The 15,873-nt window shown below is 42.9% G+C and overlaps 3 protein-coding genes across 3 annotated transcripts in view; 1 reads left to right on the top strand and 2 right to left on the bottom strand.

The window, feature by feature from the left end:
* Positions 1–15,873, top strand: part of LOC129091836 (neurotrypsin-like) — a 33,877-nt gene that overhangs the window by 6,539 nt on the left and 11,465 nt on the right. The window contains exons 2-3 of the mRNA XM_054599533.1: positions 2,744–2,916; positions 7,493–7,535. Of these exons, the coding sequence (XP_054455508.1) occupies positions 2,744–2,916; positions 7,493–7,535 (216 nt within the window). The remainder of the gene's footprint in view (positions 1–2,743; positions 2,917–7,492; positions 7,536–15,873) is intronic.
* LOC129091520 (E3 ubiquitin-protein ligase TRIM21-like) lies at positions 8,667–12,142 on the bottom strand. Its single transcript, XM_054599180.1, is given in 3 exon segments — positions 8,667–10,059; positions 10,062–11,246; positions 11,940–12,142. Coding segments are annotated over 2 exon segments (1,623 nt in total). The 5' UTR covers positions 11,245–11,246; positions 11,940–12,142; the 3' UTR covers positions 8,667–9,619.
* On the bottom strand, positions 12,224–15,486 carry LOC129091519 (E3 ubiquitin-protein ligase TRIM39-like). The gene is made up of 3 exons (XM_054599179.1): positions 15,288–15,486; positions 14,923–14,992; positions 12,224–14,318 (listed from the first exon to the last, which is right to left on the bottom strand). The coding sequence occupies exons 2-3, from the start codon at positions 14,924–14,926 to the stop codon at positions 12,631–12,633; spliced, it is 1,692 nt and encodes a 563-aa protein (XP_054455154.1). The 5' UTR covers positions 14,927–14,992; positions 15,288–15,486; the 3' UTR covers positions 12,224–12,630.

Consider the following 15,873-nt stretch of genomic DNA (forward strand, 5'->3'; position numbering starts at 1 on the left):
CTGACAATTCCCCCAACCCCAACGCCTATCCTTTTGGGTGGTGGGCCGACAGGGCTGTACTGTGCTACTTAAAGCTAGCTACATAGCAAGAGTATGCTAGACAAAGCTAATAAAAATGATCCAACGGAAAAGCCCGGTCCAGTGTTGCCCACTCTCAAGAAGCTAGCAGCACTAGCTTGAAAAGCCCCTAGGAAGTCTCCATTTCATCAACACTGTCCCTTCAGCCCCCCCCACAGAGCCACTCATCCAAAATGATCATTGTGAACGTAAACATTGTCAGGTTATTGGCTGCATGATGAAGACTGCAGTGACGAGCAATGAGTGCACGGGCAGAATGTGAAGGCAGGTAGCTGAATGAAGTGATTGGGCGTCTTCATTCCTGCAACAGCACCAGATACTGAATCTTTTTCTTTTTGAGTTTGATTTATTGATTGCTGTCCGAATGTAATGAGAATTCCAACAAATATACACAAAAAATAGCTTTAATAAATGTTAGCTTAGCTAAGACAGTGAACATGGTAAACATGATGATACCTGATGCGGTTACATTCTCACTACGTTCACTTTGTCTTATGTGATAGTAAACAGGATGTCACACATTTTAATCGCATTTAATAGACTAAATCCTCAAGATTATAAATCTCTATGATTTTGCTTAACTCTGCACCTTGGTGGGATTGCATTTTTTGGGATCTGATCGGTTTTAAGTACACACACACACACACACATTGAAAAAAAAAAAAAAAAGCTGAGCTGCCCACTTCTCCCCAGCAGTGAGTCCAACATGCTGAGTGAAGACAAACCGTCCTGGCAGCCGGCTCTGGTTTTTATCTGTGCTGATCTGAAATGCTTCTCCTTGGATTGGCTTCAAATACACCATTTCGAAAAGCGAAGCACTGAGGCAATTTTGTCAACCGCTATAATCAAAATGTGTGTGTTTTTTTTGGAAGAGCTTTTGTCGCCATCAGCCAAAAAAATCTCTGCTGTGCTGATTTCATTTCACAGCCAGTTCCAGTTTGGGATGTTTCCTCATAAAGCAGATTATGTTGAGCAGGTTTACAAACAGGAGCTGCAGCTACAGGAGAAATAGGGAACATTAGTATTTTTCCATTAGTTAGTAATGAACACAGACAACTTTTTACTGATTAACAGCAGTTTGGATCTTTGCAGATTATTTTTGAGTGACAATATATTTACAGATAGGTGACAAAGTAAAGAAACCCCCGTCTATCTATTTACACATGCAGCAGTTTGACAAAATGATTGTTTTGCATGTCACAATCAAGTCTTTAGTGTTGGAAGTCTAGATTGAAGTCCAGGTTGGAAACTTCACGTCCTAAATATTTTGAGTCATTATGAGGCAATCACAAAATTAAAAGGGCATCTGCACTCAGACTGAAATATTCAGCTTGCCCTGCCAGTGTTGTTGTTTTTTGTCACAATTAACGGACCAAATCCATCTGTGATGTTTGGTTCATGAGATGTGAAGTTCAATGTTTAACTCATAGAGGCCACTGCAGTTTTTTTCTTCATGTTGTTGTCTGTTTTTTGTTTATCCACAACATAATCTTTACATCAAAATGTGATAATCCGCCGTGTCATCTGTCTGTCTGCTGCCAAACACTTTCTCCTCATGCAACATTAACGCACAACTGTAGCTGTAACTCACAATTTTAGCACCATTTAGCGTTTTATATATTTGGCTTTATTATATCAATGTTCATTTCGTGTCTCTTGAACTGCTGTGTTCTGTAATTGCACAAGATGAGATGCTACCTCTTATATCTTGGAAACACTGTTTATCATCACCACGTGGGGAACATGTGAAGTAAAAGGGATGTTTAAGGTTGTCTGGATTATTATTATTATTATAGAAAAATATATATAAATTTGTTTTCATACATCAAGTCTGTTTGTTTGACTTTGTGTTGGTGTGTTTAGTGACATTCATCAGCTGCAAAATTGTCTGCATAAATGTAAGTGATTAACCTGCAACAAAGAAAACCAAATTCATCAAAGATTAATCAGCAGCTGACAGGTATATATATATATATATATATATATATATATATATATATATATATATATATATATATATATATATATAGAGAGAGAGAGAGAGAGAGAGAGAGAGAGAGAGAGAGAGGCTGGTGGCATCGGGTTTTTGCAAAGCTCAACACTATTTCAACCAGGATTGGATCTGTGTGTGTGTGTGTGTGTGTGTGTGTGTGTGTGTGTGTGTGTGTGTGTGTGTGTGTGTGTGTGTGTGTGTGTGTGAGTGTGTGTGTGTGTGTGTGTGTGTGTGTGTGTGTGTGTGTGAGTCTGTGTGTGTGTGTGTGTGTGTGTGTGTGTGTGTGTGTGTGTATGTGTCTGTGTGTGTGTGTGTGTGTGTGTGTGTGTGTGTGTGTGTGTGTGTGTGTGTGTGTGTGTGTGTGTGTGTGTGTGTGTGTGTGTGTGTGTGTGTGTGTGTGATGTGTGTGTGTGTATATGTGTGTGTCTGTGAGTGTGTGTGTGTGTGTGTGTGTGTGTGTGTGTGTGTGTGTGTGTGTGTGTGTGTGTGTGTGTGTGTGTGTGTGTGTGTGTGTGTGTGTGTGTGTGTGTGTGTGTGTGTGTGTGTGTGTGTGTGTGTGTGTGTGTGTCTGTGTGTGTGTGTGTGTGTGTGTGTGTGTGTGTGTGTGTTGTAGTGCCGCACCCTGTCCTCCGTGCGTAAAACCTCCCCACGTACATCACCATCATCACACAGCAGCACGTTACATTCTCGCAGCAGCTCCCGGACAGGTCGGGCTCAGAGATGGGAGAGGAGCGGAGGCTGCTCTGCCTCTGACACACCGGGACGGAAGGATGGCTCCAACCAGCCGGGACATGCTGCTGTGCTTGATCGGAACCGCCTGCCTCTGGCTGCCGCTGCTGGCGGAGGTACGTACACTGCTGTCCGATGAGGAGGAGGAGGAGGAGGATGGGAGGAGGATGGGAGGAGGGATGAGGATGAGGAGGATGGGGATGATGGGGATGATGAGGATGATGGGGATTGATGGGATGATGGGGATGATGGGGATGAGGATGAGGAGGATGAGGATGATGGGGAGGATGAGGATGAGGATGATGGGGTTGAGGATGAGGATGAGGATGAGGTTGAGGATGAGGATGAGGTTGAGGATGAGGATGATGGGGTTGATTTTGCAATGTGGATTATTTGTTTTTGATGTCCCTGTCGTCCCGTGACTGTCACGCTTTGATGACCTGAGCTGCGTTTGACATAAAACCTCATTTGGTCGATTATTCTATTATGAATATGATTGATAAGCCTTTACCAGACTTCAGGGCAATGCAACCACATATTTAAGAACAGACTGGTGTTTTTTTTTTTGTGCTCCACAATAAAACTACCACATTTATGCCGGGCAGCATTTACAACAAAGCAGGTGCAGGTCGGTGCGTTTTAAAGAGCTCCTCTAATCTGCCTCTGAGCCAATTAATGGCGCATTGAAAGCGCATTGTGCAATTAAGAGGGCTCGCACACGCACACATGCATGGTCTCAATCACAACCCCTCCACCCTCCTCATCCTCATCATCATCATCCTCCTCCACCTCCTCCAGCCCCCTCGGCGGGATATCATGAGAGGAACCCGCCGAGGCTTGTCACAGCAGATCAGACATGTTGGAGAAGAAGACTAGTGTAGCAGGTGTAGCAGGTGTGGTCAGGTGTAGTCAGGTGTAGCAGGTGTGGTCAGGTGTGGGTCAGGTGTAGCAGGTGTGGGTCAGGTGTGGTGTAGCAGGTGTGGGTCAGGTGTGTCAGGTCAGGTGTAGCAGGTGTGGGTCAGGTGTAGCAGGTGTGGGTCAGGTGTGGCAGGTGTGGGTCAGAGCACCCTGAGGCACAGCTGCTCAGGTTCACTCATTTAGAAGACCAAATAGTTTAAAAGTATTTATTTTGGTATTCCAGCCGCAAAACAATAAATGAATGCTAAATCAAGCATTATTAATCAAATTCATTCATTTTCTAGTTTCTTTTTCCCCCATTATGTTGTGTGATGAGTGTGTGTTGTGCTAATGTGCAGCATATGAGCTGTACAGAAGTCATTAGTGGAGGATTTAATTAGACCCCCTTACACTGGAAGCAGCCGTGCATGTAGCACAAATAGCACACTGTAGATGAGTTTCAGATTCTTTCATTTCAACTTCATTAGACAAATGTTTTCATCAGGAGAAAAACTGAATGCAGAGGGAGACTGCCTAACATTGCAACTAAAAAATCAAAGATGTTCAAGAAGTACTACCCTGAGCCTTCCTCGTTGCACTTATTGTATTCGTATTAGTCTGTTGCACTTATTGTTTTCATAGTAATTTGCCTCTGCACTGTACTTTTGCTCTGGTTTATGCTTTTAGATGCTTGTTTAAGAAAGGAGATGCACTGATGACTTCTGGTGACTAGTAGTTCTCTTGAATACCTATGTTGAACACACTTCCTGTAAGTCGCTTTGGATAAAAGCGTCTGCTAAATGACTGTAATGTAATGTAATGTAATGTAATGTAATGTTCACAAGTAAACAGAAAGGAAACCAAACTGTGGAAATCAACCAATGGCCAACAGCAGTGATAGCTCCATTAAAACAGTAAGTTGTGGTTGTAAGGTGAAGTTGCCCGGATGGCTGGATCTACTGTCAGGGCCCCGCAGGCAAATGTACATGTGCAAGGAAGACATCTAAATAAATGGGCACAAATGCTTTATGTTTAAACCAACCAGTCCTTTAAATTAAAGAACACAATACTTCGTCCAGAATTTGTCTGTGCCTTCACAAACAATTGCAAATCACTGTTAAAGAAATAATCTAAAACACTCGGGTTCAGATTTGGTTAGGATTAGGCACAAAAAAAGGTTTGGTTACATTTAGAAAAAGGATGTTGGGTCCCGACCCACAGCTTCGTCACAGTAGGTTCTCACCGTTAACTCTCTCAGCACTGTTTTCAGTCGTTAGCACTGTTAGCTTCTAGCCACCGACTCAGCCGTCTCCATGTTGAGTGCCACGTCGAGGCAATAGACATTATCTGTATCGAGCACCTTTAAGGTAAGCGGGCCGTTGTCGTCATGGTTTCATGCTTTACAAAAACAACAACATTGACTGTCAACTGGAATCAGAATCAGAAGCTGTTTGTTGCCAAGTACGTTACACATGCAAGGAATCTGGCGTGATGTGATTAATTGGTGCGTACAGTAAATAACCAACACAGTGCAATAATAACGACTTAAAAATATGCAATAAAATATGGTAAACAAATAAGAGTATGTTAAAACAGGTATATTATATAATTAAAGTGTCATGATGTGCAGGGGTGTAAAGTGTAATAGATTGTCCTAGGGATGTAATTTTCTAGGTCAGCGGGGGTCCCGGGCGGGAAATGAACAGTCTGGTGTTTTGTTGACCCTTCCATCTTCACTGCAGGCTATGTGACTATGGACAGTACAGGGCTTTGTCATGGAACGTATACAAAAGACGTTTTGGGGCACGAAAGACTGATGCTGTCCTTCATCGTCGGAGGACAATATTGTATAAATGCCATCCCAACAGCAGAGAGCACCTGCTGTATCTGCTGTATACATTTGTCTGTATGCAAATCCACCAACCCTGTCCCCTAGAATTTACATGATATACTTCTAATATCAACAAAGCTGCAAAATGTATCCTCGCGCACCAAAAGTGTTTTTATAGGTCATGAAGCTAACATGATAGATTAGATGGCAGGAAACCTAAACTCAAAGCACTTTACCTTTTCACAAAATAGTGTTTCAGGTTTTTCAGGTTGAATCCAGGCGTGGTGCCCAAATCATAAAAGAGGAAATCTGCTGAAGACAAACATAAAAGATTACCAGAAACAACCGGTGAGGTCAACACAGTTTTTATCATTTAGCACTAAAAGGTTGGACTATAAACATCGGTTCTGCAGTAATGTATCTTGGTTCTTCATTTCTTCCCGTCCACCTTTACCGTCCCTGCTCTACTGTGTGTTTGTGTGTTTGCATGGCGATGCGCTGGACGCAGCTGTGAGAGCGTCATAACTGATTACCGCCGTAATCGAGCCGTGGGATTGATATGAACTGAGATATCAGCATCCATGTTCGCTACCACAGGTCACCTGGTCCTGCTGTAATATCATTACGCTGAGCAGAGAGGCTTCTGGGAGGCTCCTGCAAAGTGTGTTTCATACGTGTATGTATGTGTGTGTGTGTGTGTGTGTGTGTGTGTGTGTGTGTGTGTGTGTGTGTGTGTGTGTGTGTGTGTGTGTGTGTATATACATGTGTGTGTGTGGGGGGTTGTCGGTTGTCTGAAGAGCAGAACTCACCTGTGTGAAGGTGAAATGTGTCGTATTTCTCTGCCGTCACACAGGACTGTGACTGTGTGTGTGTGTGTGTGTGTGTGTGTGTGTGTGTGTGTGTGTGTGTGTGTGTGTGTGTGTGTGTGTGTGTGTGTGTACGTGTGTGTCCTCTCCTCTTCTGCAAGGTGCCCCACTGCTGTGTAGTGGTGTGACCTGATTTCTGAAATTGAAACCGACACTCTTCTGTCAGATATCATCAGATACTGTCTTGTAATATTAGTGAATGTGTGTGTGTGTGTGTGTGTGTGTGTGTGTGTGTGTGTGTGTGTGTGTGTGTGTGTGTGTGTGTGTGTGTGTGTGTGTGTGTGTGTGTGTGTGTTGTGTTTATTGTGTGCGCTCCGCTCTCACACCTGGGTGGCTTGTACCAGTTATATGTTTTAACTTTGACTGGTACTTCCTGCTGTTAATGAATGAACTCATTCACAAAAGCAAGTTAATTGTGTGAACACTCCTCAGTTTACAGCTTTTTCTTTTTCGTTCTCTGGTTTCTGGCTTTGACCTGAGAGTATTTCTCATTCAAGAATAAGTAGAAACAGCTTCACTGAGGCTGAAGCAGGATCCTGTAATAGAAAATGTCAATGACATTTTTTACTATACTGTTTAATAACAAGATGGATTTATCCTTTAGGTGGCCGTTTAAATGTATCGCATCCATGCAGAGAAACGTCAAATTTGTGCATGTTTCATCCAGATTTGTTTGCAGTTCCACAATGTCCTCACCTGAACAACGACAGCTCTGCTCATTTGTTATCGAACACCTAAAATGATGCAGACAAAAGGCAGCTTGTAGATATTATTGTAGAATATTTCCTGGTTTCTGTCAGGAGAGAAGGTGGGATTTATTTTATACAATCTTTTTTTTGGGACAAACATTTGCATCATAAATTGCATTTGTCAGGTATATTGAGGCCTATTTCTCTCCATTAATGAGTGACTTCATGTCACCAAGGTTTCTAAAATAATCTGCTAATTGAAAGGAAGAGAAAACATAACCGCCTGACCTCCACAGTCCGTCTTCTTGTTAGTCTGCGTCTGTTTCAATAACATCATGCTTGTTTGTTTTTTTGCCTTAAATAATGGGCTGAATTCTGACATCCTGGTCTTCTGTGTTCCCGTCTGCAGGTGGTGGCTGAGGACAGTTACTTAAACGAGGTGCAGAACTCCGGTGAGTGGGAGGTGTTACTCCAAACGCAGCACTCTCATCCTGTCCGTACTCTTAGCTATAAATCAAGCGTCCCTCCATCCAGCCTCTCCTCCTCCTACACCATCTCTCCCCTCCTGTACTCTGTTTTCTTCCCTTCAGTTTAACCCACATTCTGACTCAGACACTCATGAAAACCCTTCTGTTGACGCCTCTTCTGCGCTCTCTTTATCCTGCTCCCACACTATGTTTTTACCTCTCCTCTTCCCTGCGGCCTGCACCCCCTCTGCATTTAATGTCCCTCTTTTCTCTTCTTTCTCTACATCCCTGAGAGGAGTGGAGGCCATGTTGGGGGGTGGGGCGAGGATCTCCTCCTTCCTCATTTCCATCGCAGAAATATCTGTGCTTCTACAGCCGAGCACACATTGGCAGAAAATGACGTGCAATTACAAACACACCTCTAACGTATCTGCTAAACCAGCTAGTTCATGTGGAAACCACCTCAAGGTGCTCTAAAATAAAGATAAGCACCTGGATAGCAAGTACGAGAGTTCAGCAAATATTGCTCAAGATGCTTCTCTGCCTGCAGCTCTCCTTTGTATATATATATATATATATATATATATATATATATATATATATATATTGTATCAAAAAATTGTATCAGGTTCAACGGTGAAAAACAGTGAGGCAGTTTTCCCCATATTTATTATAATGTGTGTGTTTTTTGTGGAAGATGCCGTTTCCACACATCACCCACCCCCATACAGCAAGCCTCCGAGTATGAACCGTGTCAAATACTCATTGTGGCTGGGAAATGGATTATGGGTAGCGGGGAGACTGAGTGTTCCCATGGCGATGGGAAGAGTACCATTGTCGTGGCAATACGGAGGGGTGTTAGTGGCGAGTGTGTGTGTGTGTGTGTGTGTGTGTGTGTGTGTGTGTGTGTGTGTGTGTGTGTGTGTGTGGTGGGTCTGAACACTGCGGGTGTTGAGATGATTGAAAGACCATGAATGAGGCACACGTGACGAGGGAGGAGGAGATATTAAAAGTAGTGATGAGAGGGGAATTTAAAGCTGCAGTGAAGATATAATAAAAACAAAGAGAGACGTTTTAAAATGTCCTTATTTCCCTGAAGATGAAAACGTAGCCTGGTTCAGTTACGTAATGCTTCTTCACTTTATTAAAATTGAATCAAGCTGACTATTTTAGTGTTATTACCATTACAGATGAAATACAGCGTTAAAATGTTCTTACAACAGTGACAAGACATACATTTGATGTTATCATAAAAACTAAATCAGCATAAAAAGAATATGTCCAGTGGGAAGAGCACAGGGGTTATTGTCCCAGTAAGTCATGACTGAGCCAGCATCAACAACACCAGATCCCTGAAACTGAATTGTTAATTTCATTATTTAAACATGTGCTTTTTCTGCTGTGGCATGTCATAAAATCTTCTGTGAGAAAGGTCTGTTATGAGCTATAACATGGCCAACTTCCAAACACTGGACTCTGAGTTAATGTCTCTTTTTCATCATCAACATGAGTGACTGAATGTAGGCGCTAAAAAAAATAATATATCTATCTATTTTGTATTTTGATAATTGATTTATTGTTTGAAGCAAAAATGCTTGTTCCAGCTTCTCAAATGTGAGGATTTGATATCATAGATTTTGGACTGCTGATCGGATGAATATTTTCTGTCACTTTATAGACAAAATTATTATTAAAGTAAACACCACATGTGTATTTACACTTACAAGGAGTAAAAAAGTGTTGAATTAAGATGCATGTTGGTGAATTTTGATCATGTATTGTACGGTTATAGATACTCAATCATACATCAGAAAGTTTCCATAAATGAATAATACTTATTCCTCTTAAAAATAATGACTACTACGTATTTTCTGCAACTCTAGATAACATAAACACCACCACCTTACGTAATCACAAAGGGATCATTTGCACACTTTTCAGCTGTATTGTAGTAGTTTCTCCTTTTATGCATTAACTTCTCCTTCACCTGATTCATTCATTCCTTAATGTTTTTTGTTGACAAAAAATCTTCATTGCAATCAAACACATCAGTTGCATTTAAGTGAATATCACAAATCACTGATTATCTGCAACTGCCATTCACGACTGACAGGAACGATAATCATAGGACCCAAGTTTGAACCGTATTCATTATCACAAGGATTGAAGTAGGGATACAGTTCTTCAGCAAAGACACAATCAGTAAACGAGTAAATCAGCGTTTCAGTCTGTACGTCGTAGAAAGAAATCTGTCCACCGTCATAATCCACAAACACACCGACCCGCTCCACTTTCCCGAAGTGTACCGGCACGTTTGGAGAATTGAGGGTTTCAAACGTATCTTTTACGAACCAGATGGCCCAGATTCCACAGCCTCGTTCAAGCGCCTCCCTCCTCTCTACCGATGCCGTGTCCACACCCAGATTCCATTCAGTCTTTCCACCCACGAACACCTCGAAGTAAAACCTACATGACGAGAAGCCTCTCCGTCCCAGAACTGCGAGCTCTACAACATTTTGGGGTTCAGGTTCTGTTCTTTTTTCAAATCTGAACAAGTCTCGTACCGCACCTGTTTCTTGTCGATGAGCGTAGCATCGTCGGACCCGACGGTGCCGTCAGAGACTTTCTGTATTTCTGTGTTCATTTTACTCAGCAACTGTCGCAGCTGAGAGACTGTTTTGCTCAGAGAGTTCGATATGTGGCCAATCTCCTGCTGTCTGCTAAACCTGATGGTGGACAAGTCCATGGTGTGTGGTAGGATGGACGGGTTTGGGGAGAAACATAGCTGGTCTGGAGTCTGTTTCAGCTCCCTCAGCTTCATCGTTGTCTTCTGCAGCTCTGAGATCTCTCTCCTCAAACCGCTAATAAACCCATCTGCTTGTTCTTCTGCCGCTTTTTGCTTCTCCTCGATCACCGTCACAAGCTCCGTCTGGCTCTTCTGGATCTCAGAGACCAGCGCTGTCAAGTCCCCCACGCTGTCTGCTATCACACCCTTGGTTTCTGTCTTGCTTTGTTCTACTGTCACAATCACTTCTATAACTTTATGCAGCCTTTCCTGGATCATCCCTTGCACTTTGTCTTCAGTCTCCCCCAGAGAATCCATATTCTCTTTGTTAGAACGCTTCACAGGAACAACATGATGGTTCATGTGCCGCAAACCAGCGCAGACGTCACACAGCAAAACCTTGTCGTCCCTACAGAACAACGTCAGGAGTCTGGTGTGCTCCTTGCAGATCCTGTCCTTCAGGCTCGACAAGGGCTCAACCAGTGTGTGTCTCTTCAGGCCGCCAGCTCTGCCATGAGGCTCTAGATGGATGTCGCAGTAAGAAGTGAAACACTCCAGACAGGATCTGACAGCCTCTCGCTGGGTGTCGGTACAGATGTCACACAGCACCGCTCCACCACAGCCAGCCTGATGTTGGTCCAGGCTCCGGATGTGAGCGTCTGTCACTTGAAGCGACTTGAACTGGGATGTGAGCCCTGAGATGAAAGTGTTGACCTTGAGGTCCGGCCTCCTCTCAAAAGCTTCCTTACAGACCGGACACTGGCTGACTGGTATGTCGTCCCAGTAGGACGTGATACAGGACATGCAGAAGTTGTGTCCGCACGGTGTGGAAACGGGGCGAGTGAACACATCCAGACAGATGGGACAAAGAAGCTGATCCTCAGATAAGAGACTGTTGCTGGAAGCCATTTCTGTAAAAAATGAAACAAAGAGAAACGGATAAATGAAGGCAGACGATTCACACAAACACAACACAAAGCTAAGATTCAAAGTTCATTCTTGACCTTGGAAACATCAGTTGCAAAAAACAATCTTACTACAAAGTATATTGAGTAACTATGGTGGAAAGTATTGTAACAGTATACAGCATACTGAATATTGAACTGCAACTATTTTGATAATCAAATTGTTTCAGTCATTCCTTTTTAGCGAAACCATCAAAAGTAAAGTGGCTTTGTGAAAACCTGATAAACTGAATGTCTTTGGGTGTTGCTGCTCGTCCCAAAAAAACAATGGACGAAATGATTAATGAATCAAGGAAGTAACTGTTCGATTAATCATTCGGACAATATTTCTTAGTTGCGGCCCTAAAGGCATTTCCTACCTCACACTACTTAGATTATTTTGAGCAGTGTGAAACCTGCATTGTTTCCATCGTCGTCACGGACATGAAGACCGTGTAATATTAAAGATTATTAAATGGACTTTGTGTTTAGAGTATTTATTTCACAAGTCAACAAGTTTTTTAATTATTCTTGAGAAAGCAGCATTTACCAACAGAACTGTTCTGAAAACAGAGAGGGGGTCAAAACTACAACACACACAACATAAATCTCACTTCTATGCGTTATTAATAAAGGTTTTTCTCAGTGATGGCTACTTACGTCTGTTGTTGTTGGTGTCGAGGAGAAGTAATGACAATGGAGATCATCGTTGTTTCTCAGGAAAGAATTTGCTTTCAGTTTCTTCCTGTATCATGTTACTTAAAGACACAGACACATGTTTTGTTTGTATGTTGGGTCCAATGCTTTTTTTTAAGGTTTGGATACCAGTGAGGTCTGTTTTTGGACCCAATGTCTGAGTGTGCTCTGTGTGATTTGTTGTTTGAGGATATACTTCTGATCAAGCTGGCAAGAAAAGTTGTATTAAATTAAAGATCAAACACCTTTAAAGTTAGTTTTAATAACATTGACAAGACATACACTTTGTGTAACCATAAAATCAAAATCAACACAAGAACTGACATGACCCCTTCTATAGAAAAACAAAAACACAGAGTTTTTACTACGTTTTAATCAGGGATGCATCAATAATGGAGATCAGGCTGATACTGACTCAGGTAGGTGGATTGGGTATCTGTGACGATTGGGCTGTTTCCTTTACCTCCTGCTTAATATTGTATTTAAACTTAATAATGAATAAAGGTAATGATGCGTTTGTTTTTCTATATAAAATAACAATTTGTATCTAAGGCACATGCTTTACATATTTAATGATTATAAAAAGCTGCTTCATCAAAAACACCCTTTTTTTGCAATTTAACACATCAGTAGCATTTAAGTAAAAACCCACAAATTATTCCACCCGACCGACAGGAACAATTATCATCGGCCCAAAGTTTGGACCGTATTCATTATCACAAGGATTGAAGTAGGGAAACAGTTCTTCAGTAAAGACACAATCAGTAAACGAGTAAATCAGCGTTTCAGTCTGTACGTCGTAGAAAGAAATCTGTCCACCGTCATAATCCACAAACACGCCGACCCGCTCCACTTTCCCAAAGTGTACCGGCACGTTTGAAGAACTGAAGCTGCTGATCCTATTCTTTAGGAAGCAGATGACCCAGAGTCCACAGCGAGGACCCGGAGCAAGCGCCTCCCTCCTCTCTACCGATGCCGTGGCCACGCCCAGACACCATTCAACCTTTTCACCCACGAACACCTCGAAGTAAAACCGACGTGACCAGAAGCCTCTCTGTCCCAGAACTGCGAGATGTACTGTAAACATATTCTGGTTCTGGTTTAGACAAAACCCTGAACCCGTCCCGTAGCTCACCTGTTTCCTGTCGTCAGATATGGTGAGCAGAGGGTGAGCTGTGTCAGGATCGAGCACAACGTCCACTTCATACTGCTGCATACATCTCAGCAAAGCATCGCTTGACCCGACGGTGCCGTCAGAGACTCTCTGTATTTCTGTGCTCATTTTACTCAGCAACAGTCGCAGCTGAGAGACTGTTTTGCTCAGAGACTTCTGTATGTGGCGTACCTCCCCTTGTCCGTTAAAATGTATTGTGGACAAGTCCATGGTGTGTGGTAGGAAGGCCGGGTTTGGGGAGCTCTGGAGGAAACATAGCGGGTCTTCAGTCTGTTTCAGCTCCCTCAGCTTCATCGTTGTCTTCTGCAGCTCTGTGATCTCTCGCTCCATTCCTCTAATAAACCCATCTGCTTGTTCTTCTGCCGCTTTTTGCTTCTCCTCGATCACCGTCACAAGCTCCGTCTGGCTCTTCTGGATCTCAGAGACCAGCGCCGTCAAGTCTCCCACGCTGTCTGCTATCACACCCTTGGTTTCTGTCTTGCTTTGTTCTACTGACACTTTCATGTCTCGGACCTTCTGTAGCCTTTCCTGGATCATCTGCTGCACTTGGGCCTCAGTCTCCCCCAGCAGAGCCTTCATCTCTTTGTGCTCGTGCGGCACGGAAACAACATGATGGTTCACGTGGCTCAAACCAGCGCAGACGTCACACAGCAAAACCTTGTCGTCCCTACAGAACAACGTCAGGAGTCTGGTGTGCTCCATACAGATCCTGTCCTCCAGGCTCGACAAGGGCTCAACCAGTGTGTGTCTCTTCAGGCCGCCAGCTCTGCCATGAGGCTCTAGATGGATGTCGCAGTAAGAAGTCAAACACTCCAGACAGGATCTGACAGCCTCTCGCTGGGTGTCGGTACAGATGTCACACAGCACCGCTCCACCACAGCCAGCCTGATGTTGGTCCAGGCTCCGGATGTGAGCGTCTGTCACTTGAAGCGACTTGAACTGGGATGTGAGCCCTGAGATGAAAGTGTTGACCTTGAGGTCCGGCCTCCTCTCAAAAGCTTCCTTACAGACCGGACACTGGCTGACTGGTATGTCGTCCCAGTAGGACGTGATACAGGACATGCAGAAGTTGTGTCCGCACGGTGTGGAAACGGGGCGAGTGAACACATCCAGACAGATGGGACAAAGAAGCTGATCCTCAGATAAGAGACTGTTGCTGGAAGCCATTTCTGTAAAAAATTAATAAACTGTGACATTCATTTTCTGTACCCTGTGTTTTTCTTGAATGCATTTGCAGTTCCACTTTCTCCCTTTTGGATATCTGATAAACTTAATGTCTTTGGGTTGTGGACTGCTGGTCGAAACAGAAATAATCATTATAAAGTCATGTGTGATTGGGCTTTGGGAAAGTGGGCCTAGAATCTTTCATTCTTTTCTGATATTTTATGGAAGTGAAAATAATCTTAAATTGTAGCCCGAAAATAATTTCCTACCACTAAGCATTTACAACACCAGTTTTACTTGGATGAAACCTGCATTGTTTACATCCATGTTTACCAGTTTGCAGTCCTTTGTGGGCAAACACCACCATCAATAGTGTGAAACACCAACACCACACGTGTACAAACTAAACAGGGACCGCGTCATCAAAACAATTCTCAGTAAGAATAAGTTAGAGCGCCTTTAGCTTCAGTATTGGAACATATTTCAGAGTAAATGGAAAATGTGGCTTTAGTTATGAGAGGGATTTAAATCATCAAACATACTGTAACAGAAAAAGAGAAGGATTTAGATTAGAAAAGGGCTCAAATATACATATATATCTATTTGTACCCATATTTGTTATGCAACCAAGAGGGTCCACGTCAGCTTGAAAGCTGAAGTTCAAAGTTCATTCTTGACCCTAAAAACAGCAGTTGAAACAAACACCAAAAGATAATCCAATAATATCTGTGAAGATGATTTGAAAGCTCCAGAAAAGCTAATAAATAGAACTATTGGTGAGTTTCTTTTTGTTTGATCAACTGCTGAAGAATCAAATTTGAAACTCAACTGTACGAAATGTTCTTAAAGTGTGCTTGAGAAGGCAGCATTTCCCAACAAACTGCTCTAAAATGGCGAGTTGGACAAAACTACAACATACACACGACATAGATTTCACTTCTTATGTGTTTACAATGAAGGTCTGTCCTACTTACGTCTGTTGGTGTTGTTCTGTGAAGGAGAAGTAATGAACAAGACCCTGGTTGTTTCACTTTGCTTTCACTTTCTTCCTGTGTCATGTTTCTTAAAGAGACAGTCATATTTTTTAGCTTGGATAGCAGTGAGGGTTGGTCTTGGGTCCAATGTCTGAGTGTGTTCTGTATTATTTATTGTTTAAGGATAGATTTCTGTTTTAGTTCAGTACATTTCCACCTGATTGATTTCCTGTTCCTTTGACTCGCTCTCTGCTTCCTCCTTCTGCTCTTCTTCTTATCTTCCTCCAAATTGGACCCTGTGTGTGTGTGTGTGTGTGTGTGTGTGTGTGTGTGTGTGTGTGTGTGTGTGTGTGTGTGTGTGTGTGTGTGTGTGTGTGTGTGTGTGTGTGTGTGTGTGTGTGTGTGTCTGTGTGTCTGACTGTAATTTAGTGTGGGTTTCTGTCCCGGGCACTATGCAGCAAATCTGTGAGTGTGTGTGTGTTGGGCATGAGGGTTGCACTGTGTAGATAATTTTCCAGGACGGCCGAGCTGTGTGTGTCGAAGAGATAAGACCGTTGCTGGTCACTGAAGCACCTCTGCCATTAAT

Source organism: Anoplopoma fimbria, chromosome 5 (genome assembly GCF_027596085.1).
Source record: "Anoplopoma fimbria isolate UVic2021 breed Golden Eagle Sablefish chromosome 5, Afim_UVic_2022, whole genome shotgun sequence".
In the NCBI taxonomy this organism is placed as follows: domain Eukaryota; kingdom Metazoa; phylum Chordata; class Actinopteri; order Perciformes; family Anoplopomatidae; genus Anoplopoma; species Anoplopoma fimbria.